At 41.4% G+C, this 25881-nt stretch overlaps 1 protein-coding gene across 1 annotated transcript in view; it reads left to right on the forward strand.

Moving 5' to 3' along the window:
- Positions 1–222: 222 nt before the first annotated feature.
- The window catches only part of LOC124795538 (epithelial discoidin domain-containing receptor 1-like), a 71719-nt gene continuing 46060 nt past the window's right edge, over positions 223–25881 (forward strand). The window contains exons 1-3 of the mRNA XM_047259609.1: positions 223–366; positions 24631–24798; positions 24875–24989. Coding sequence (XP_047115565.1) covers positions 24723–24798; positions 24875–24989 — 191 coding nt within the window. The 5' untranslated portion in view covers positions 223–366; positions 24631–24722. The remainder of the gene's footprint in view (positions 367–24630; positions 24799–24874; positions 24990–25881) is intronic.

The following is a 25881-nucleotide window of genomic DNA, read 5'->3' on the forward strand; positions in this document are numbered from 1 at the left end:
GGCACAGACGCGCGGGTCTTCGAGCATAGCGCCGGCCGCTACTGTCCCCGGGGCTTCCCCTAAGTCTGCGGACGGTGAGTACGCAGGGAGCCGCCAGACAGCGCCAGGCGCCGGCATCGTTGTGGTCGGGTGGGGGGGGGGGGGGGGAGTGGAGGCGAGGTAGCGCAGGGAGCGAGGGAGGCTGCGCCGCGCACTCCCGCCGGCCAGTACTCGCCGGGCGTCCACGCGGTGAGCACGTGTGCGTGCACGTGTCTGCTGCCCGAGTGTCGCGCTGTTGTCGAGTGGCTCCCGCGCGTCGCTACATGTGTGCTGCCCACGTGCCCGCGCCTCTACTGCAGCACCTCCGACAGTGTGACCCTGTGAGCGGTACGTGGTCTCCACCAGCCTTGGCGTTCTCCGCAGCCGATGTGTCTGGTTGAGAATTAAAAGTTGACTCACTTGTTCTGTGCCGCGCAGTCCAATAATTTAATAACTAACCTTCGAACGGTTGGTACCTGTACACTACGGTTTAATCTACCGTGACAACTAAAAACCTCCGGAACGTTGTCCGTAAGAACATTCACCGAAATCAGAAAGGAATGTATCAGAAGTTTTCAAACTTTAACCCCCTCAGAAATGCGTCTTTCGTAGCTTAACTAAGACCGACTTTCAAATCCAGTAACTGTGACCCGCGAAGTACTTTGCCTAATTTTTTTTGATTCGAGTTTGATACCTCGACGACACAGTGAACGAGCTCCTGTTAAATTAATCTTTGTTTACTATGGGAATCTATCCTCGGATTATCTGCAGGTATCAAAAAAATATTTAGGAGACGCTAGATGGAAACTTCTTTACTGTGACGCCATATAAAGTAAAAGCCACACTGCGTCACGACTTGTATTTTGTTTGATTCCACAGTAAAACCGTTGCCTTGTTCGCTGTTGAAACTAATATCATGATTCGTGGGTGATAAGAAGATGTAAACCAACAGGAAATAAAGAGTTAGCTCGACAGGAGCTCGCGGCTGTTTTGAAATATGGTTTCATTTCAAATATTTACGAGATGTTGGACAGGAAATGCCCAAAATGTGTGGGCATGGCGAGCCAAGGGGCATTTTATGAAGTAATACATTTAATACCACTGTAAGACTTAGAGTAGAACAAACTCTACAATTTACTGAAGCTTTAAATGAATGGTTTACTTATGTGGTCAAGAACTTGATGTGAAACGCTGGTAGAGTTACGTAACTTAGCAAAATGAAACTCCGTGAGGAAAATTAGGCAGCCCCTGATATCGAGGAGAATGGAGCCTGAACGGTTGCGTTCCTGTAAACGCAGTGATGCTCGAGCTAGTACGTCCGTGAAGCTGAAATCTTTTAGGTTGTTAGGCCGCGACAAGTGTCTCTCCATATTCCTCCACACGATCGACGTATCGACCCTTGTATTGGAATCTTCTTCATCACCTTCTGTGGTCACGGATAGCTCATATACCGTCGCCTGTGAGTTATCCTATTCAGAAACTTGTTGTGGGAACTCAATACAGCGTGATATCCAAGTAATTTATCCAAACGACGTATCACTGCTTCACATTTGATTACTATACGCGTTGTACAGAAATACATGAGGACGCCCTCTTACTGGAGTACTATACGACCACTGCTGAATTCCTATCATCTTGTCTGCTGTTAACGGGTTCATGCAATACGTGTGAATAGATAATGCATTTCAGGATATGCAATCGCAGTAAGTATGTTCCAGTTTGATTCGGGGATACAAATACGATTCCATCAACAGGAATATCAGAGTAAAGCAAGCAATTTAATTTTTTATGCGCCACATCTTCTGTTAGAAGGTAATCTGGATACGTGGAGCTCGAACTCTTATGTAACATCAGAACTCGGTGGGGAAAATTTATGTTGTGCAACAATGGTGCGATCTTAAAAGTGATTGCCGCTATTAAGAAAAGAATTCCTACACTCTTCAAATGAAATGACTGCAGATCAACAAGTACGCCTAAAACAGCCAAGAATGGCTATTTTGTCAGCAGTCGAGGTGACTGTAACGTATGTCAAAAATGTGTTCACGTAAACGCAATGCAAAATTGAAGCTATGGTAAAATACCTTGTACGTCACAGCACCCCATCAACCAGTTACCTTCGCTGCTGTCCACTGCCTGCTTACCGTTTCTTACGTCGTCTGGAACTAGATCAACAGACAGTAACTCCTCTGCTCTGTAGAGGTGATTTCAAAACTATTGAAAGAACTACAATTTCACTTGCAACAGTGTAGAGTTACTTAAGCACGCTGTTAACGACGAAACAGGTACGGAAAATAAGAAGGGAGTGATGATTCTTACGTAACCACCTTAGGCGAGGAACAACATGCCAGATTTCATTTCTTCGTAGGATAATTCATATCGTATCAGTATCATGTTAATTCTTTGTATAAGCTGTAAATTCAATATTCGTCGTTTTTCATTTGATATAGCAACGTCGTCATCGTTGGAGAGCTTATTTGCAACCCCCAGGAGCTGTGCAGCGACTGCATCAGCGTATTGAGTGTTCAGTTCTGCGATCTAGGTACTCGCTCTGGGCTACAAACCTCTACGGAACCTGCGAGTGTGGACGTGCGAGTTTGCTTGCGCGGGCCACGCAACAAGTGCGCGACAACGCCAACGCCTCGCGCGACCCCGACAGCCACAAGTCCGCCTCCTGGCAGAGTTCGTCCCGCCAGACGCCGCCGCGTGCGGACCTGTTGAGATCCGGAAAATTCAGCCGCAGGAATGATATCCGGTATGAACGATGCGACCCCTGCGGTGAAGCGCTCAACTTGGCTTAATACGACAAATCGTTGTTTTTTTTGCTTAGCGTACACGGTTGCCAATGTTGCGGACACTCCAGTTCCTAGAAATTTGTTATTTAGTCAACCTGAAACACAGCTTTTTGCCTCCTACACGTAAAATCTCCACGTGCATCTTATCGCTACCTGTTCTAACATATTCAGTCAATGGTTCGCATCTAGAAATATTGTCTGAGAACTGCCAGAATACAATTGAAGGTGAAAAGTATTGTTGGTATCTGTTTATTCGTTTGCAGATCTCGTGTCACTGCTGAATATCAATGTGAATACAAACTTCTGATTAGAATCAAATTTTGACACAGAGGAAGTTGTTTTGGATACTCTCAAAAATTTAATTTTTGTTGATGTTCCTTTTCACTTTCCTTCCTCTGATCCTTGTTAATTGAACTAAGTGCACGTTTACTTATTTCCGTAAGAAACCGGAGAAACAATGAAAACTAATACGTGCGGAAAGACGAACTTCAAATTTTGTTTCAAGTATTTTGCGTCAAGCTCTTTATCTAGAGAGTAAGAGGTGACTGGAAAACAATTTAAAAAACGTTATAAACTGAATAATGTACTCTGTGAATTGTATACTTACATCTACATCTACATAGATACTCCGCAAGTTAGAGTACGGCGCTTGGCGGAGGGTACCCTGTAACACTTTTTGTCATTTCCTTTGCCGGCCTCTGTAGCCGAACGGTTCCAGGCGCTTCAGCCTGGAACCGCGCGATCGCTACGGTCGCAGGTTCGAATCCTGCCTCCGGCATGGATGTGTGTGATGTGCTTAGGTTAGTTAGGTGAAAGTAGTTCTAAGTTCTGGGGGACTGATGACTTCAGATGTTGAGTCCCATAGTGCTCAGAGCCATGTGAACCATCATTTCCTTTCCTGTTCCACTCGCCAATAGAGCGAGGGAAAAACGCCTCCGTATGAGCCCTAATTTCTGCGCTCTTATATCCATGGAGCTTACTCGCAGTGTATGTTGGCAACAGTAGAGTCGTTCACCAGTCAGCTTCAAATGCCGGTTCTCTAAATCTTCTCAATATCGTTTCTCGTAAACTACTACATTTCTTAAAATAGTGTATGAAGTCAATTATGGATTATATCACTGGGAAACTGCCCATTGAAATTCGTCCGAGGTCTTCACATTCCCGTTAAAGGCAGAAGGATTCCTTAGTAATTGATTCCAGCTCTCAGAAAGTCCCTGACGGCGATAAGTCAACATCGATTTCGAACGATTGTCGATATGCCAAAAACATTAGCGACGTAAACCATCAAGACCATTGACCTATATCCAATTTTTTTTGTCATTAAAGTAATGTAAAGATATAGTAGTTTCTTCAAAATATCGGATCTATGTGGGTTTCGTTACAATAACATGTCTGAATCAGTAAGGGAAATGTTAGCCCTTTCCTAAACGTCTGATAAATACAAGTACACAGTAGTTTCTTCAATACATCGGATCTATGTGGGTTTCGTTACAATAACATGTCTGCATCAGTAAGGGAAATGTTAGCCCTTTCCTAAACGTCTGATAAATACAAGTATCAGCTCTTCACTGAATCTGACCACGTGTTAATACCCGACAACAGCTTCTCTCTCGACAGTGAACATGCCACTACAACAGCAAAAGTGAAATTAAGGAAACTAGCCAAGTGATCGGTTTTTAGACCACATTTTCCTTGTTAGCTATTTAGCTCTTTCATGTCAGTTACATAAATCTTAAAATTTTTTGTACCTGATGAACTTTAGGCTGATGATCCCCAACGAAAAGTGCGTATTTTTGTAACAGCACCAATTTCATCGTACTTTTCTTTGATAAAATTGTAAAAGCGCTTGGACTTTATAACGTATACTCGGCCAAACACGCCGCGCACGTGCCTCTGACCTTCCTACTGGAGGATCTCGCGTGGGGTCAGGATGCCGCCAGGTACCGCAGACGGGGACAAAAAGCCGGCCGGACAAGTTGTCCTGCGCAGGTCCACAGCCTGACGCACGTGGGCGACGAGCGAAAAACCAGCGCTAGCCGGCGGTCCGGAATGTTTCCGCATGGACTGAATATTTAAAGATTACTGCCTGTCGCCGCCGCCCTATGCTGAATGAGTTATTTGCAGATGACTGTCGTAACATTAGCCCTATCGATGTACACCTAGAATGTTTTGAACAAGAAGAGTTACCTGTGTTACTTGAAACACACAGCGAGAAGGAATCTTTTTTCATTTTCTTTTTGTTGGAAGAATTCCGAATATAGCAGTATTTTGGGATAATTTTAAATGGCACTACGGCTTTCGTTGCCTGTAGCCGCATCATCAGATGCATACAAACATTAAAACGTGGTAAACATCATGCCGAAGAATATCTAATTTCAAACCTCCTCAGTTAACACTTTTGTGTTAGCAGAAGAGCCAACACCGTGTTACGGGTGGAGGCCGAAATGCACGCGTTGTAGCTCACGCCGGCTGGCGTGAGGAGGGAAGAACTATACTGACGTGAGGCCTGGAACATGACAAGGAATGAGAATTCGGAAAGCGGACATAATTAGTTTGATACTTAACTTAAATACATTAATGATGAACGTCGCTCTTGACGGTACATGAGTCACAATATTATCTGTTCAGAATACATTCTTGAAGATAGTCATTATAGTAACTGAATATGGCGCTTTGCTAGGTCGTAGCAAATGACGTAACTGAAGGCTATGGTAAACTGTCGTCTCTGCAAATGAGAGCGTATATAGATAGTGGACCATCGCTAGCAAAGTCGGCTGTACAACTGGGGTGAGTGCTAGGGAGTCTCTCTAAACTAGACGTGCCGTGTGGCGGCGCTCGGTCTGCAATCACTGATAGTGGCGACACGCGGGTCCAACGTATACTGACGGACCGTGGCCGATTTAAAGGCTACCACCTAGCAAGTGTTGTTTCTGGCGGTAACACCACAAAAACCATAATGTGCCCAGGGCGAATAGTCAATGAATAAAAAGTTATTCTGTGACACTTCACGAAGAAAGATTCCAGATACATATACTCAGATCATAACTCTGCTCCACCACTATAGACGTACGTCACTTTATACGGGACATGGACTAGCTCAAAAATATCTGAGCAAAGCTCTTAAACCTTTTTCTTCGCAGGAACAGTCCGCAGCTCTAGGTCTAGAGGCTAGCGCTGCTGCCTCTGCGTCACGGGGTCCCAGGTTAGATTCCCGAATATATTGGGGTTTTCTCTACCCGGGGACTGGGTGTTTCTGTTGTCCTCATCACTTCATCACCATCACCATCATTCGTGGCAGTGGCTAGATTGGATTGTGTAAAAAATGGGACTTTGTACAGGCGCTGATGACCCCGCACCTGAGCGCCCCGGAAACCAAACATCATCATCTTCGTAGAAACATTTGCATTTCATGACACCTGCTCCCAGAATGAGATTTTCACTCTGCAGCGGAGTGTGCGCTGATATGAAACTTCCTGGCAGATTAAAACTGTGTGCCGGGCCGAGACTCGAACTCTGGACCTTTGCCTTTCGCGGGCAAGTGCTCTACCACTGAGCTACCCAAGCACGACTCACGCCCCGTCTTCACAGCAAAGGTCCCGAGTTCGAGTCTTGGTCCGGCACACAGTTTTAATCTACCAGGAAGTTTCATGACATCTGCTGGTAATTTCATCGACAAGCTTCCTCCATCCGTAGAGCTAAATGCATACCGTAAGGTAAATAAGATTTCCTAAAAATTTCGGTTACACGATAAATCAGTCACATAAATAATGTTGTGGGGAAAGCAAACCAAATACTACAATTTATCGACAGAACACATAGGAAATGCAACAGGTCTACTAAAGAGACAGCTTACACTGCGCTTGTCTGACCTCTTCTGGAGTATTGTTACGTGGTGTGGGATCCGCATCAGATAGGATAGACGGCGGACATCGAAAAAGTTCAAAGAAGGCAGCTCGATTTTTAAAATCGTGAAATTGAGGAGAGGGCGGTACGGATGTGAGACCCGAATTGAGGTGTCAGCCGTTAAAACAAATGCGTTTGGCGTTTCTTACTGCGGAAGGACCTCCTCATGAAGTTTCAGTCACGAGCTTCCTTCTCAGAGTGTGAAAATATTTTGTTGGCACCCACCTACACAGGGAGAAATGATCATCGTAAGAAAATAAGACAAACTAGAGCTCACACGGAAAGATTTAAGAGTTCGTTTTTCCCGCGCACTGTTCGAGAGTGGAATGGTAGACAAGCAGTTTGAAATTGGTTCGATGAACAATCTGCCAGTCACTTATTTGTGAATTGCAAAGTAACTATGTAGATGTAGATGTAGATGTTGAAGTCATGAACTGTTATGAATGCTATTAAGGGCGACTTGATTATTTATGCAGAAGCTATGCCTGCTAGTTTCACTTTATCATTTTTGTCACATTAAAACTTTTTTATGATATTCCATTCTATATATATATAAAACCGTTTCAAGTCATGAAATGGTGTGTAAAAGGTAAAAGTTGGTCGATACGATACGGTTGCTCCTAATATTCAGTGACACATTAAAATATTAAGTACTATAAGGTTGGAAATTAAGATTAACTCAAGACAGGAACGGAACGTATAGGCTGTGGGATTACAAAAGTATTTCTTCAACGGTTCTTTAAGTGAAATATTGTACGGTGCACAAATATATAAAGGATACTAGGAGATGTGTCATATTGTCACAAAGTCAGTGTTGCCTACGTTTTTTTTATGTTATCATGCACGTCAGAGTTAAGCGATTCAGCAAGACGCAGTCCGTAAATGTGGTTCTCAACACTCTCACTTTGCATCTATTTATTTAATTAAGCTGACCTGATTAGCGCCCAGAGGCAAGGCCTGTCTTTCGTCGGACCAGGGTTTCAGAGATATACCTTTTTTCCATCAGTGTTTTCTAATAATTAGCAATTTTAATATGACTAACAGCATTCAAATAATTTGAGTGTGTGAAGTGGTAATACGAGTCAGTAATACTGACTGTGAACTAATAAGGTTAAAACTGGAAGCACTTGTTCTACTCCATCTGTTGCCACTAATTGTGATAACAGTAATAGTAATAACAATAATAATAATAAGTATAATAACAACAGTATTAGAAATAGTAATAATAATGGCAAAAATAAAAACAAAAATAGTGGCAGATATTAAAAGAACTTGTAGGAGTACAACATAGTCGTTTTCTGATGTAGTGAGTTCTGGGGAAATGAAATTTAAGGAGACTGCCCTATCTAAGAATACTGGGGAAAGAGGAAGCTATAGTTGAAAAGAAAAATGTGCAGGGTAGCGAATGAGTTCGTGGACAGTGGTAATTTTCATTGTTGCTTTAGCAGATATGTCATTTACTGTTTTCCGCGGAAGGTTATTCGAGAGTCAGGTTCCTGCTACAGAGAGAGAGAGAGAGAGAGAGAGAGAGAGAAAGTGACTGAACGATGAATGCGACAGAAAGGATTTTTTTCTGTTTTCTGGATTTACATAAACCAGAAGTACCGCACTTTTGACGAAGTATTCTGACGTTTCAGATCTTATCTTTATTTGTGCTTTATATGCAGTGGAGAACAACAGAAAACGGTTTGCATCTGAAGCAACGTTCTGAGACACACTCTGCTGTAGTATACGATACATCAAGCCACATGTTAAAGCATAATAATTACCATCTGTTGTTGTTGGAGCTACAGCCCGTTTTTCATGAAAGCTATGTGGAGACACATTCATAATGCCATTCTCTTAACGCTTTTGTGTGTCACGGAAGGCAATGTTTTCGATGGTATTCTTCTTCTCCTTTACCCTTGCCTTCCTCTTAATTTCCCTTAACTTAATCTTCCAGTATTTTCTCTGTTTTACCAGTTATTTATGCGTGATATTGTTTTGGAGAACAAAGGTTATTTTCGTACTTATTTTCCACTCACCTGTGTTCCTTGTTTATTTGCAAATAAGTTTGAAGCCTTTAAAGTCACGTTTACCACACTACACGTTGCTTTTGAACAGCAACTGATTATACTTCCGGGTGTACACCATTTCAATAACTGTGCCCAATTACCTGACGATGAAGCCATAAATGGCTTCTAAATCGATTGAAAGTAGGCAACAGACACAGTTGAGTCAAAAATTTGCGCCAAAGAAGCCTTCGTGCTTTACAACAAAAATTAATTCACAGCTCAGTCTCCAGTATGCAGCATTATGGAAGCAACAAGATATTATACACCAGGACGAGGCCCATATATTTACTTCTACTTTCCTTCGAACCCCGAGTGATGCCTCTGGACACCGTTCTGTGACTCTTCCAGCCCACTTACAAAGTTTTTTTCCCTTTTTCTTCGCTATCAGAAGTTGACAATCTGTGATACATTTTGGCTGTCTAGGTTTTGACCGCCATACAGTAAAATTCTCCATGACTAATTCTAAAAAATTCGTTTCTTTTGGAAATCAATCGTGATTTAATTACTCGTGCTCTACAATCTAAGATAACATCGCAATGTTTCTTGAAAGACTGTGTCATAAACTAGGACTGTTTTGGACCATTCTTATTTTCACTCGCTGGCAACATCAGTATTCTGTTTCTGATACCAGTTTCAATGAAGGGCGCTACGAATGCGTTCACCGATTACATTATCTTTATGACACATTTATGTGCTAACTACATTTTTCTTCGTGAAACATTCAGGTACCTCTTTAGAAACAAATATTTGGCTCTTTCCAAAGGCCAGTGTTATTTTGCCGTGATTCCTAGAACATTCGTTTAAAAGATCGTCTTGCTGCTTCTTAAAATCGAATTCTTCTGTTGGTTTCTAACTACGTAGAACTTCGTTAGGTACAGTACCAGGAACGGTAACAGTCTCTATATAGCCAATTTTTTATTAGAGTCATGAAAAAATTACTATTTTATTCCATACAATTTTTCCTGTGATTGAGATCAGTTTTTGAATGGTTTTTCTCTTTATATTTTTCTCTCTGTCTAGAAAAGAAACCTACAACGAAGCCCATTGTATGGCTAGAGGCAATGATTTAGACAAGAGATCTAACTGCGGTACTGGAGCCAACAGTAGATCTAGAATGAAATCATGATACCAGTGCCAAACAATCTTACATTTGTTTTTCGTCTGTACCTATCACACACGAAATGTTTTCAGTTTATCACACTTCATAACACAAATAAGACTGGAAAGATGTGAAAAGATGCTCTTAAACATCTACAGTATATCACAATCAGGAGACCTACTTTCCAGACAATGAAGGTGTATTACTCTACACTTCTCAATCACAGTACTGAATAAGAAAATATTACTATGAAGCAAAATTTAAAATGTGAACTCTATTGTGAGAAGAGAACGATTGTTTGGCACTAACTATACCATTAAATCAGTTTGAACAAAGCATACTATATGTGTTATATAAAATTTGTGATTTCTTCAGCCGGCCAGAGTGGCCGAGCGGTTCTAGGTGCTACAGTCTCGGTCGCAGGTTCGAATCCTGCCTCGGGCATGGATGTGTGTGTTGTCCTTAGGTTAGTTAGGTTTAAGTAGTTCTAAGTTCTAGGGGACTGATGACCTCAGAAGTTAAGTCACATAGTGCTCAGAGCCATTTGAACCATTTTTTTTTTTTTTTTTTTTTTGACTTCTTCATATTGTGGTCTTTAATCCCAAGATTAGTTAGAGGCAACTTGCCGCTATAGTCTACTCTGTACAGGAGTCTTCTCTGCATAAGCACTGCAGCGTACATCCATATGAAACCGCTAACGGTAGCATAAGCCTCTTTCCTCCCTAAAGCACTAATGAGCCATTGCTAGAAGTGGTAAAGAAAATTAAGAAAGTTATGCCTCATTACAGTGACAATTTATTAAGAGAACATAGGTGAATGCCACGCTGTTCTTGCCAATGCAAACTGCAAGCTGTTATTAATTATTTACTTTATTATTTTTATCATCAATCTTCCGGTTGATTTTATGTGGTATAATTTATTAATGCAACATAATCTAATATCTGTCTTCCCCTACACATATTGCCATGCCTCATCTTACTTGAATTAAAGTTATTCCCTCTCGTCTCAATTGGTGGTCTACGATCGTATTTCTCCTTCTAGTTAGCGTTTCCATATATTTCTTCCCCCTCTGATTCTGCGGAGAATCAGATTTTTTTATATTATTAGCTAACTAAACTTTTAGCATTCTTCTGCAGCACCAACCCCTAAATGCTTCGAGTCTCTAACTCTCCTATTTTCTCCCAGTCGTTGACTCTTTCCCATTGAATGTTGTGCGCCTTAATTTTTTCTCAGTTTTTAGTTAAGTTTGTTTCTTATTTCATTTCTGATGCGCCTTAATCCTTAACATTCTTTTATTTCCTCCCACTCCGTATATTGTGCTTAATTTTTCGTTCTATTCAACAGGTCTTCTAAACTTTTGTCACTTTAATTGAGGACAACAGTGTCATCAGCGAATCTGATGAATTATATGAATTCACTGGGAATTTTAAACACGCTGTTGTTGCTTCCTTTTTTTTCATGATTCACTGGAGAGTAGAACTACATTCTGCCCTTATAGACCGCTTTAATTCGAGCGGAACTTCCTTCGTCTTCCATTTTTCTTGTTCCCTCTTGATTCCAGTACGCACAGAACAGTACTCTTCTTTTACTGCAATGTGTTCTGAGGGCTTCAAATAACTTTAATCTCTTTTCACTCTCGAATGCTTTTCCTATGTAGAAATTTCCTAAGCAAATGTCGAATTTTCTTAAATCTTTATACTTCTTGGCCGATGGAAGCTGTGTACCGGACGGACACTCGAACTCGGGACCTTTCCCTTTCGCTGGCAAGTGCTCCATCAACTGAGCTACCCAAGCACGACTCACTACCCGTCCTCACAGCTTTAATTCCGCAGTACCTAGTTCCTTAAGTCTTGTTTCCGCAACCTAACGTATTGTGCCTTTACATTTCATTTCTATTCAATTTTCCCTTTTTCTCTGTATAGTGCTCTTTGGCATTGTTTAAACCGGACGTGTGCTACCGATTCAGCTCAAGAATGATACGCATCTTCTGCAGAACAAAGACCATCTTCCCGAGAAAGATCGGATTATTGACTCCAGATAAATGCTAGACTCTAATTGGTTTCCTGGAACAGGGAATTATTTCGGAGCACAGTCCACATAGCGATAGCAACATTAGCAAATAATATTTCCTCTTTCATAAAATGATTTAGGCTAATGAACTGTATAATTGATAGTAAAGACCTATATATTGGCTAAAACTAAAAATAATGTTTTGATATTTGTTGACTTATTTTAACTTTCGCTTGTAATCCCAATCCCTTTTCGAAGCTACTAAGTTAATTCGCAGCTTTCGGAAAGCTTTCTTTATATTGATTCTCTTTCGTTGTCCAGTTCTTTCCGTGCTTTAACAATCTTGTTCACCAATCTCCTGCACATAAATTGCTCCGCAATATGAGCTAAATGTTATGTTTCTTCTTTCCAAAAGCAAAATATTCTTTCTCACAGGTCCTTCCGTCGACCAGTTATTGTTTCTCGACTGACAGCACACCTACCAACCAGTCCCTTCTTGAAGTAATGAATAAACTACTGATTCGTCACCAGATGTTTGGTTGCAGTGGTTGTGTGACTGGAATTCTCTTCGGAAGACGCGACTCTTGTAAACTTTCTGTGATTTCAGTAAACAGTTTAAGGCAAATGCATGCAGGATATTGAAATAGATTCGCTTGATTTCCGTTCCGTTTCCTTTTACGGAGTCGTGTTCTGCTTCTGCCTCTTTGTGGAACCCCCATGTTCTCACTTTTTACCCATTCTACCTTTATTGTACTTTGCAGGCTTCATTTGGAGCTTTGTCTATGTACTGATTAACATACGCAGGCCAACATTTACCATTTTAAGAGCATCTACCAAAGCAATTCCGTTTTCTTGTTCTCTTCTGACGATTCGACACCCTGTAGGGGGCCAGTGTGTAACGTGAGTTGATTTATTGTCGATGAAGTTCGCCTCTAGCGGTAAGGGTCACAGATGATTCAACATCTACATATGTATATATACATCCGTACTCCGAAAGCCACCTCACGATTTGAGTGGGGAGTGGCCGGCAGGACGTCAACAATCATATCACTACTTTCTTGTCCCATCAGCGAAGAACGATTGCCGTAAACCCACGTATGAACTCTGATTTTTCTGTCTATCCCGTCATCTCATTTCGCGAGATGATTGTGGTATAATGTAGTATGTTGGCTGACTGCTATTGGCAGGTACTCTCTCGGAATTTTTATAGTCAATCTGTGGGTGATGGGAAACGTTTCCCTCGTAATTTCTGGCAGTAGAGTTTCACGAGCAGTTGAGCGCCCTCACAATGCTATAGCGTTTACTAATTGAACCAGTAATTAAAGACGTCGCTCTTCCTTAGGTCTCCTGTATTTCTATCAATTTCACCTCTTAAGGGTCTCGTACCACGACCAGTACTCAAATATCGGTCCAAAGAGTGTCACGTAAACTATCTCTTTCATGGATGAATTCTCCAATGAATGTCAACACCCTTCAAGTGGGCATCCCATTTCATTTATTTGTACAGGGTGACACAGAATAAGGGGACTGTTTGAAATGATTAGTGACAGCCGTGGGCAGATGGTATCACTGCGGGTTCGTGACAGTCGGTGAGTAAACAGTCCGCCGTTTCAGTAATCATGGATCAGTGAAACGGGCAGCAGCGTGCGTTAGCCATAAAAATGTCTTATTGGTGGCGGCACAGAGGGAGTTTCGACGTTTTTATAATTTACGATATCATGATGCCAGTCCGTCGAAACACCCGTTAACATGTTGTATTAATAACTTTGAAGAAACTGGATCAGACCACAAGAAGGAACCAACAGGACGGCCAAGCAGTGTGCTTTCTCCAGCGAACATTGATGTTATGTGCGCGTCTGTCTTACGGATCCAACGGCGCTCAGTTCGTAAGCAAGCAGCAGTGGTTGGAATGTCCCGGGAGAGTGTTCACAGAATTCTTCACCTTGATTTAAAATTTCATCCGTACAAACTACAGAAGGTGCAACAATTGAGGGACAACGATTACCGGTTACGATTGGGATTCCGTCAACAAATGAAAACAAAAAAAAAACAATGACCATGAATTTCTAAACAAGATGTGCATGTCAGATGAGGTAAATTTTCATCTCACAGATGTGAATAAACAGAACTACCGTTACTGGGCAAACACTGATACTCATGACGTTCGTAAGCGGCCTTTACACGCTAGTAAAGTGACAGTATGGTGTGGTGTTACATCACATGGGATTATCGGGCCGTATTTTTTCGCAAATGAACAGGGAAAAACAATAACTGTCAATGTCGGTCGTCACGTGGAGATGTTACAAACTTCCGTCACTCCTGCACTGAACAACTTTCCAAACGTTCAAGAAACCTGGTTTCAACAGAATGGAGCGATATCACACATTGCACGGCAGCACAATTAGGCTACTTCACATTGAAATATAGGCAGAAATGATTATAAATAAACAGTAGTTGGTACATAATGGAAAGCAATGTTCGTTTGATATTAGCATACAACATAACTTTTTGTCTACATCAAAGCTTATAACAGTGAGATAAAATATGAAATCATTATGAAAATGTAGATAGGACTGAATGACAACCTGTAGAAAGCAATATTGACGTGAAATACAGCCCAGAAACATTTGATAATTAAAAAAACATAGGACTACGTTAGAAGGAAAAAAAAAACATTTCGGCAACTTGACAAGGAGACCAGAAGTCACATATCGAGTAACGGCTTTATACCGTTGAAAAAATTTTTGTTACGTAGCTGTAGCTGTTCGTTAAGGATGAGGCTACCCTTTCGAGCAAAATGCTTGAAAATCTCTAATTCTACAAGAATATGTAGTCTACGCCCTTTCTTTTCGGTGTGCAAAATGTTGCTATAACAGATGGCTTTAGGTGAATGACCTGTAATTAGAAGATGGTCGGCACAAGACGACTTTTGGGGGCTAGTGCCATTTTTTCTTAGCAAGTGTTCTTTATATCTGGTAGTGTAGGCACGTCCAGTTTGTCCTATATAGTAAGAGGAGCAAGTATCGCAGACCATTTTCTAAACACCAGAATTTTCTAAAGGGGAACGAATAGAATGTAAATTATGAATGATTTTTTTTTCCAAACTGTTATTAGTAGAAAAAGCAACGTTGCAATCGTATTTCTTTCGAAGAATGCGTTGGATTTGATAAGAGGTAGGCCCCACGAAAGGAATAGGGAAATATTTCTTTGAGTTAGACTCAATGACAGAAGGGCCTAGATTAGTAATTCTTTTGGCAGTTTTCTTTTTAAGGACGTCGTCTACTATGTTAGGTTTATACTCGTTGTTAAGTGCTTTTGTTTTAAGTAAATTGATTTCGTCGTTGATCTTTTCTTTAGAAAGTGGGATGGAAATGGCTCGGTGAATAGCAGAATGAAAGAAGGCTTTTTTATACGATTGTGGATGAGTAGAAGATGCAGGAACGATCTGGTCGGTATATGTTACTTTATTTTTCGTAAAGTAAAAAGGAACGAGAGAAGTAAAAATATATGAGCAACTCAATCAGAGATTGACCTAAGTTCTCATTTTAAGTCTCTCTCCATTAGTGTACGTTTGGTGAATGGTGATATGAAACCTTACAGCTAACTTTTCATAACTTTTCTTATGTCTTATATTAATCTTATATTAATCCTAAACGGCACAGAAATAACCTTTCTTCTTCTGCAAAGAGCTTGTGATTAATTCTGAACCATCATACAGACTAGTCTGAACACAAAGTTGCAGTTTGTAAGAAGGTGTCAAAGTTGCTTCACTCACTACAGAAATATAAAAAATTGTTGCGTTTAGAGCTTAAAAAGAAGAATTTAGAACCACATATCCTGCCTCTAGTCGACTATGGTGAAAATATTTTCCAAGGGCTTTCATGGGAAAGCTCATGCAGATTGGAACTGACGATGAATGCTTGTGCACAATACATTTATAGCATTCGCTATTCCTACCATATCACTCATGCATACGTGTCAATAAGTCTAGAGAGTATCATACCCTATGTCTGCTCTGTCGCCTTCCTAACCAATGAACTCCCTCTTATTTATTGTCAACTTTTACACTAATACCTGAACAGCACAGCAGAAACACCCGCCCTCAACAGAGTAAAATCCTCTGTGTACCAGTACATAACACTGCCATATTCTCTGAATCATTCTCCGAATCAGGAACCAGACGCTAGAACAATCTTCTACAAAATACCAGAGAAACCAAATCCTTTCCAAGCTTCAAAAGACAGCTGATGGCCCATCTGCTATGACAATAGCCATCTATGCCATACTCAGATCCGCAGCTTTGTCTCCAAATACCCTCTAAGCCACAACTTCCTCTACCCCCTCGCCCCCTTTTGTCAGCAGAGTTCTCTCTTTGTATTTTATTAGTTCCTATCTTCTACTGTAATTATCATTTAAGTCTTTTCGTTCATCTATATTCTTTTCACTCCTGATAACTCTAATCATAGATTCAAATGTATTACAATAATTTAAGTATTATGCCATTCATTATTATTATTATTATTATTGTCATTACTATTGTTATAATTATTATTAGTATCATCTGTTACTATTATTATTAGTAGCATTATTCCTCTTTCCTGTCTCAGAGGTTATGTCTGGCTAAAAATGGAAAGTGACGCGGACCTTGATCAAGCGTGACTTCCTTTTAACTGTACGGTATATGTTGCATTGCATTTAGGAACTTTCGGGTAATAGAACATGTATCAATAATTACAGATTTCTGTAGTTGTATATATACGTTGGATGTAGCTGTATTGCGTAGATGTACTGGTGGATATTGTGTGGTGTGACTCCTGTAGTTGATAGTATAGCTGGTATGATGTCAACTTTATCCTGATGCCACACGTCTTTGACTTCCTCAGCCAGTTGGATGTATTTCTCAATTTTTTCTCCTGTTTTCTTCTGTATATTTGTTGTCTTGGGTATGGATATTTCGATTAGTTGTGTTAATTTCTTCTTTTTATTGGTGAGTATGATGTCAGGTTTATTATGTGGTGTTGTTTTATCTGTTATAATGGTTCTGTTGCAGTATAATTTCTATTCATCATTCTCCAGTACATTTTGTGCTGCATACTTGTATGTGGGAACGTGTTGTTTTATTAGTTTATGTTGTATGGCAAGTTGTTGGTGTATTAATTTTGCTACATTGTCGTGTCTTCTGGGGTATTCTGTATTTGTTAGTATTTTACATCCGCTTGTGATGTGATCTACTGTTTCTATTTGTTGTTTGCAAAGACTGCATTTATCTGTTGTGGTACTGGGATCTTTAATAATATGCTTGCTGCAATATCTGGTGTTTATTGTTTGATCCTGTATTGCAATCATGAATCCTTCCGTCTCACTGTATATATTGCCTTTTGTTCGCCATGTGTTGGATGCGTCTTGATCGATGTGTGGCTTTGTTAGATGATACAGGTGCTTGCCATGTAGTGTTTTCTTTTTCCAATTTACTTTCTTCGTATCTGTTGATGTTATGTGATCTAAACGGTTGTAGAAGTGGTTATAAAATTGCAATGGTGTGGCCGATGTATTTATATGAGTGATTGCTTTGTGTATTTTGCTAATTTCTGCTCGTTCCACAAAGTATTATTATTATTATTATTATTATTATTATTAGTTTCATCCATTACTATTATCATTGTTAATATTATTATGACATTTAATACTGTGAACTTTTTTGTGAAATGTTAGGTATGTGTTGTTCCTCGTCAGCTGTAAAAGAGGGCCTTTAGGCCCTTATCTGATCAGGCTAAATAAATATATTTTCCCACTTTACCTGTTACACTGTCAGTCGGTAAACATTATTGACGGATTTCTCTGATTTTCTCGCTGCACTCATTTTGCGAGATATATGTGGGAGGAACTATTATGTCATCGACTCCTCCTAGAACGTACGCCATAAGAATTTCAATAGCAAACCTGTCTGTGGCGTCCAGTGGCCTTCCTGTATTGTCTACCGTTGGTGTTTGTTGAGTACAACCATAATGATCTTACGTCGACTAAACGATGACGTGACTAAACGCACCGCTCTTCGTTTGATCTTCTCTATCTTATCTATTAATCGAATATGGTAAGAACCCCATACTAATGAGCAGTACTTACGAAACAATCCCACAAGAGCATAGAAAGTAGCATTAAGTGGTATTTAAAATATGACAGCGTCAATTGGATAGTGTACCTTCGAAACAGCGGGCGGTTTGCCTGCTAAAACATCAGCTGTCTTCGACGATCACTTTTGGGCGCAATTCCGCATAAATTTTACAGACGAAATATCATTTTCAAAGTAACCAGTAACTGTGGGAGTGTTCTAGGTATGACGACAGCAACGAGGGCGAAAATGAGCCTCAGACCTGAGAACTGCCGGCAAAGCGGCGTTATTGAAATTACGACAGTCCCAGTATTACCCCAAAACGAGACTGTAAATCAATATCATACGTGTAATGTCATACAGGTACAGAGCATATGTCCACGGCAACTGGTGTTCGAATGAGATTTTCGATCTCTATGCCGTGTTACTTGAGAACTATAATGACGCATATATGTTCCTGATGGAAATGAATATCATGTACCATTTCACCAGGATGAAAATAACAGTTTCATTTTCCGAAAAAGACGTATTGGCTGGAGAGAGATAATAACTTACGCTTTACCTATTAGGATAAACGTTACATTAAATTGATAATACTCGAACAGCCGATAACTTACACTTTACCTATTAGGATAAACGTTACATTAAATTGATAATACTCGAACAGCCGTTTGCGCTGGAGAAGTAAAAATTACCATTTTCTCCCTTCGTTTCTCGTTGTATTCCAGTAAGCGTCTAAGGGGCTGTGCTTTCTTCGCATAGGACTGAATCAAAGAATTTTTGTTGTTTCACGAAGTGTACTGTATTTTGTTTCAGTACAGTAGTTCTTAGCCTTCGTTAATAGCACATTCAGCGCTAAGAGGAATTTTCCTGCAGGATGAAAGAAATGCACTTCGATTAAAATTCAGAAACATGAACAAATAATTTTTTTAAAGGAACTCTGCCATCACTATTACTTTGAGATTTATTAAATCATCAGAATCAGCCTGTTGATACCTGCTGCTGAATAATGGAATGCTCTCAAGTCACAAACGCACTACCACGTTTTCCTGTGCGCGCATCTACCTCGGTCCCGACTGTCATCCTCTGTCATCACCTGTCTTTCATTAGGTCATCGTCTCAGTCTTTCCCCATGTGTTGTAATCCGTCAAAGACCTTCGTTTGCTCATCTACCACCCATTTGGTAGGGCATTTGCCTCTGAGACATCCCTTTCATTTCCGTAGCAGGTCTAATTACGTCTTCCACTCCATTATGTAACCTGCTCCACCGGTTTGTCTTCCGTCTCCCTCCTCTCAATTTCTCGCCTGGTGACCCTCAGTTTTACAGTGGTTTCCGTATAAAAAATCATGTTTCTCTGACATGTCAAGGTTGGTTCAGATGGCTCTGAGCACTGTGGGGCTTAGCATCTGAGATCATCAGTCCCCTAGAACTTAGAACTACTTAAACCTAACTAACCTAAGGACATCACACACATCCATGCCCGAGGCATGATTCGAACCTGCGACCGTAGCAGTCGCGCAGTTCCGGAATGAAGTGCCTGGAACTGCTCGGACACCGCGGCCGGCCTCAAGGTTGGTAGCACGCACATCTTTCAAAGTATTCAGCTTCACAAAAATTCATAGGTCCGTTTGGAAACCTTGTTTACTTGATCGAAAGCGCTCCAGGCGATTTTTAGTGTTCTCTTTACTTCTTTTGCTGCCCATTCAGTCGTACCAGAATATACTGATTTGGAAATTCGAAAATTGCACTGCTAGCCGTGAAAACTGCAACATGGGAAGTATAGAAAACAACCAAATTTTACTCGTCGTCCGTCTATATTAGTGTGGGGCTCGTCCTGTCTCTGCGATGCTCTTTCCTTCCCGAAAGTATTCGGCAATGTGTGGCTTTTCATTTAGTATTCCAGTGTGGAAGTTTTCGGCCGCCACAAGTATTCTGCGATAGGCAGAATCGTCGTGTCATCGCTGTTTACACTTCACTATTGGTCCGAGGTGTGAAGGGTGCTAACAGGTCTATCCACTGTTGGCACAAAAACAGGCAGTTTAACCGTCTCTCGTCACGAGCTTTTGAAAATGAATGGGAATGACAGAATAGATGGATGAGAATTCTCAATCGATATTATACTGCCGCATAATCGATGGTAACTGCAAATTTTCTGTGAAACAATATTACAATACTGTGCAGAAACAATTTAAAGAATTAGTTGACAATGAAAGCGCAAAAAATTACGATCGACAGACGGCATTCATTGTTCTCTACATCAAGAAATTTGCATGCATGCAGCACGTGAAGAAATTGGTGCTATAAGTAGTGAAGTTCCTGAAGTAACTCGCATTATCCCACAGTCAGCTGGAACAGTATTAGGTGGAACTGAACGAAGCGTATGAATATTTCACATACGTATTACTGGAAAGTACGTATGCTAAGTCAGGGGTCATGCTTGGAACGATTTTTCCAATTAAAATTCGCTATTATGGATTTTATGGAGGAAAAAGGAGCGCCGGAACGAAAATTTAAACACCCGGAACGAATTTTAGATGTAGCGATTTATATGGACTAGACTGTACACTGTCCACAGAAAGACATTGCAAGGTGAGAAACAACGTCATTCTGTTTTGATAGTGATGCATTTAAAAAGAAAATCACTTCAGGGAAATGACACATTTTGACATTCACAGTCTAGTTCCCTTAGCTCATTGCCATTAATGAAACGCGAGGCTTGACGAAGTCACTGTGGCCTTGAAAGAATTACAAGGATAGATTTGTGAACGTTCTGAGGACACTGTTAAACGTACATTTGCTTTCGAGACCGTTTGCCGTTTCAGCTGGCAGCGTAACTGTCCTTGTGCAGATGTAACCGACTGACCTGAAAGGTACTTTCGTTTTAACGACAAATCCTTTGCGTTAAAAGTGTCCAGAATGTCTACATTGTCCTCCTCGGGTACAGTTTCCACGTCTCCATAATAAAATTATAAAAGTGCTATAATATTTCAATCGACATATTTGTGTCAAAGACATTTCTTTTTAGGATTGTGAAACTAAATAAATCACGATTATGTGGCAACTTGAGTGGCGAGATCGGTAAAATTGTCTGCATCTGTCCGTATGGCGACAGTATGTATCAGTCAAAAAGTATGTCTTCTGTGTGGCAAAAAAATTAAATAATTCTTAAAATTTGTTTCGTTTATGATTTATCTTGGTTGAGAAATGTGAAGTATAAAACCAAGTCGCATGCAGAGCGACTGCCCTGCTACTTAAATTCTGCACGTTTCACCCTCTTCCGCTCCTCGTTCTCAGACAGCGTGGCGTGGTGGTGGAGGAAGTGTGCAGCGTCTACGAGCGCTATGGTTATTGAGCCAAATTCGTTAGCTGCCAATTGAGGAGGGATAATAATTGATAATATTTCTCTATGATTTGGGGACATAAATGGTGTGCAATTTTGTACACAGTCCTGCCACATCTGGCAGCAGTACACCCTCTAATCTGGCAGCCCCTCGATTCTAACAGCGTGGATGATAGAAACAGGTATATTCCATATTGCTTCAACTCTTTACCAGAGTTAGTTAGTAATAGTCGGTCGCGAAGGTAGTTGTGCTATTATCTCAAAAACTGATGACAGGTTCCTCCAGAGGGTGAAACATCTGGAGAACAGCCGAACACCGTCTGATCGATGTAAGTCACAACATCGCGGCGAATATACTGTCTTGCGCTACCTTGTCGAAAGATAACGTTACTGAGATATCGAAGACAGAGCAAATTCACCGGTAATAACGTGTCACCAATGTTGTCTGAACTAAGCAACAATGTGCAACTGAAGTTATCTTATTGTGTAACCAATAGCGATAGCATGGTACTGAAGATTTCATCACAGTATCCGAAGGGCAGTTGTTTCGCTGCAAACAAGACCGCTTTACCACGTTTTTGTTTGGTCGCTTTCCTGTGTGGAGAGTGGCAGAGATATGGAATTACGTTTCCCAATATCGTTTCCTGATGAGCTACAGACTTGAAAGTTTCCACATAGCTCGGAACCAGATGACAAAGTGTTATTAATTCGGTTTGTTGTCTGGTTCGTCATGAAGGGTACTTTGTGTAGCAGTGATATTTCCACATTTTCGTTTTCCGGTTACGAATAGTTTGTGGGAAGAATGATTCGTGATAAGCCTCCACGCCAGCTCGAATCTCTCTAATTTTTACCTTCACTGTCTTTTCACGAGATATGTGTCAATAGGAAGTAATATATCGGTTATGTCATACATCGTGAAACTGAAATAAACCTAAAATTGACCGCATGTATCTGTTGTAATCTCATCAAAGTGTTTGACATCGACTGAAAACTTTTACGCTCACCAGTGTAAAAGCATTTAATATTTACTTAAATAAAATAGAATTTTTAATATTTCTCATTTTTGAATCTGACTGAAAAGCGTAAAAGATTTTCTCCTAGACGCATATAGATTCAAAACACCTGGAGTTTTGAAAATTTCTGTTTGAGAATTTTCAACAGTTATGGAAATGTATATGGGATTTAAAACGAAACACTGGCAATAGATAGTAGTAACGAGGTGTACCATTGTTGCAACAATAAACAAGTAGTAGAACGGCGAGGAGATGAACAATTCATGCATCATTTATGTACTGGATGCATCTGAGTTTTTATTTTCAAATCATTCCACTATTTTCATAGTCATTGAAATACACAGTTACTAATTTTCAGCATGATATGTATGGATTTAGTAATCTCTTAGGGGCTAAGAGATAATATTTAATACTTTTTAGTCCAATTAAAAAAAAAGGTACATCAAGAACTCGTTTTTGGTTAAATGACTAGCTGTTCCCTAGAGGCTGTGCCCATGTATGCATTTGATACATATATTGCACACACATTCTCCTCCCCCTTCTCTGTGTACACTTCACCATCTCTTCATCTCTCTGTCCACATCATGCTGCCACCTCTATCCATCTATCTCCTCCTCCCCATCTCTCTCTTCCTGATCTCCTCCTCTCCTGCGTCTTTGTCAATTTTATCCACGTCACCCTCAGACCACATCTTCCTCTCCTCTCCCTCTGTTCATATCATCCTGTCCCTCCCTTCGTCTAGTCCAGTCTCACCCTCTCTGTCGTTTACGTTCCCCCCTCTATGTACACCTCCTCCTCTTTCACACTGTTTCTGACCATCTCCTCCCCATCTCCCTATCCATCTTCTCCTCCTGCTCTCCTGCTCTCTCTGTTCCTCCTTCTTTCTATTGACTCTTTCTTTCTCTGTCCATCCCCTCCTACCCCATCCATCCCTATCCATCCCCTAGTACCCCTCTCTTTCTATCCATACCCTCCCCCTGTCCTTCTGTCTGTTGAGGCCCTCCTCTGTCGATCATATCCTTCCCCCACCCAAGCCCATCTGCAAAACAGGTCGATACAGCAGGCTGATTCCACTCCCAGGACAGCCTACATAAACACAGGGGCATAAATACCAACTTTAGGCTGTGGTGTATAGGATGTTCTAGAAAGCAGCATGATAAAGTAGGCCAATACTACTCCGATGCAACAAGACTGTCGAGCAGTGCTGCCTATATGTCAGGTGCTGGAAAACTGTTTCTTGCACTTGAAGTGTAGACTGCCCTGCAGAGCAGGGCAATAAGGCAGGCCAATAGGTTTGCTGCACAACACACCTGTTGTGTGGGGGAGCCTATATGGCAGGGGCTGGAAAAAGAACATGTTTGTTTTCTGTATCTGTGTTCCTTTTGAAGCTAGGAGATTATAAATGCTGAAGTACTGATACCTGTCAAGGTTGCTATTTGTGTGTCAAATTTTGGTGAAATTGATCCAGGGGCTTAGGAGGAGATCCTGGAGACAGAAACATGCATGCACACATACCGGTTTATATATACATAAACTAAACATTATCGCCCCTTTTAGTCTGGTGCATATGAAAGTGTTAATTAGGTTTGAAACATTTAATGAGGTTACAACAGAGGCATGTGGTAAAGTTGAGATTTCTTTCACTTTCTCTTCATCTGATTTGACCAATATATAATCATTCACTCTTTGCACAAAAGATTCATGATTGGAACAGAAAAAGGGGGAAATTTCAGTGGTACCCAAAGTACCCTTCGCCATGCAACAGACAAGAAAGCAAGTTGGTATTGCATAGCCATCCAGTTCTGAGACACTTTGAAACTTTCAAGTATCTGTCAAATCAGGACGTTAGTTCAAACACAGTTTCAAAACTTGTACTGACCAGATCGAGAAGAATGTGACCTAATAAACACAGCCGAGCGGGATTAGCCGAGCGGTCTCAGGGGCGGCAGTCATGGACTGTGAGGCTTGTCCTGGCGGACGTTCGAGTTTTCCCTCGGGCATGGTTGTGTGTTATGCCTCATGATAATTTAGGTTAAGTAGTGTGTAAGCTTAGGGACTGATGACCTTAGCAGTTAAGTCCCATAAGACCTCAAAAAAAATACAGTTTCTGCAGTCAGAAATCATACATATTGTATTCGAAAGATAACAGAAACTCGAATAAAATTAGGTCGACTATTGCAGGAAATGAGTGTCAGAAGTAATGTAAGGGTGTCTAGAGTTTAGGAGTACCACTGTTTTGACAGAACGGATGGCTCATAAGTCTTATTAACACTTATCTGCTTCCATTGCAGTGCACGACAGGTGAAGCAGTGGGTGTGTGTGTGGAGACGGCCCCGCCCCGCGACATGGCAGCCCGCCGCCGGCTCTGAGCAGGCAGGCAGGCATGAGCCGCAGGCGGCAGCCGGGAGTCCTGCTGCTGCTGACTGGCGCCGTGGCTGCGGCAGCCCTGCGTCACCAGGGTGAGTGGCTGGCTGCCTAGCCGGCAGGCGCGCGCCCGCTGTGCGTGAGACCGCTAGCGACACTGTGTGCTTGCAGGGCCGCCGGCCAGCTGCCACGTGGCGCTCGGGATGGAGGAGGGCCGCATCCCGGACTCCGCAGTGTCCGCCAGCTCCTCGTACGAGCCCAAGTCTGTGGGGCCGCAGAACGCCAGGTGAGTCGCAGGCACGGCTGCCAGGTGTCCTGCGTTAGCCAGACATGTCTCTCTTTTGGTGGTCGTGTCCAGCTCCCGTTAGCCGTTTTAGCCATGACGTGGAGAACGCAAAACCGAGACCACTTGCCGGCTAGTGGCATAAGCACAAGGAATATAAGAAGGAATAAGGAGGTATACCATAAGCATATAGAGGGAGTCTGGGGTATTAGTACAGCTATTGTGCTAAAAGTGCATTGGTTCCTTTATCTGATGTTTCCCCCAAGATCGTAACTGCGCCACTTAGTAGACTGTGCCTGTCAGTATAGATTACTGTTTTGCAGCCAAGTGTCCATACTCCAGTGCAACACGTGCTCTCTGTGGGAAAATAAACATTAATGGCTTGGTCGTGCGACGCATAACTGGAGGTTACTAGTCAACATAAATACATACTCCTCGTAATGACAATGACTATAAGTGTGAAAGTAAATACTGATGTAATGTTCCGTACAGTGACCTCAGTCGTCAATAGAAGTATCTGCACCTTTAGCCCTATCATTCTGCATATATTAACCAGCGCTGTTCTTATGTATGTGTTTGCCTCCGTAGGCCACACAATCTTACAACGCGCTGTCTGTCTGTCTGTCTTCACCGGGTGGCCGAAGCAAAGGGGAATGTGCTGATCAGCTGATGTCAGCATGCATGTCCAAAACAAATGTGAACTCAGCTGATGTCAACATGCATGTCCAAAACAAATGTGAACACTTTATTTAAAATCACAGAATTTTTAGATTCTAGGCCATTATGCCAAAGTGGAAAGGATGTTCCCTTTCATAAACGCCCAATGGAATTAGCAACGCAATAAATTATAAACCGAAACAATGACCAGCCCTGGATCTACGATATTTCCGAACCG

This window comes from Schistocerca piceifrons, chromosome 4, assembly GCF_021461385.2.
Source record: "Schistocerca piceifrons isolate TAMUIC-IGC-003096 chromosome 4, iqSchPice1.1, whole genome shotgun sequence".
NCBI classification, from domain to species: domain Eukaryota; kingdom Metazoa; phylum Arthropoda; class Insecta; order Orthoptera; family Acrididae; genus Schistocerca; species Schistocerca piceifrons.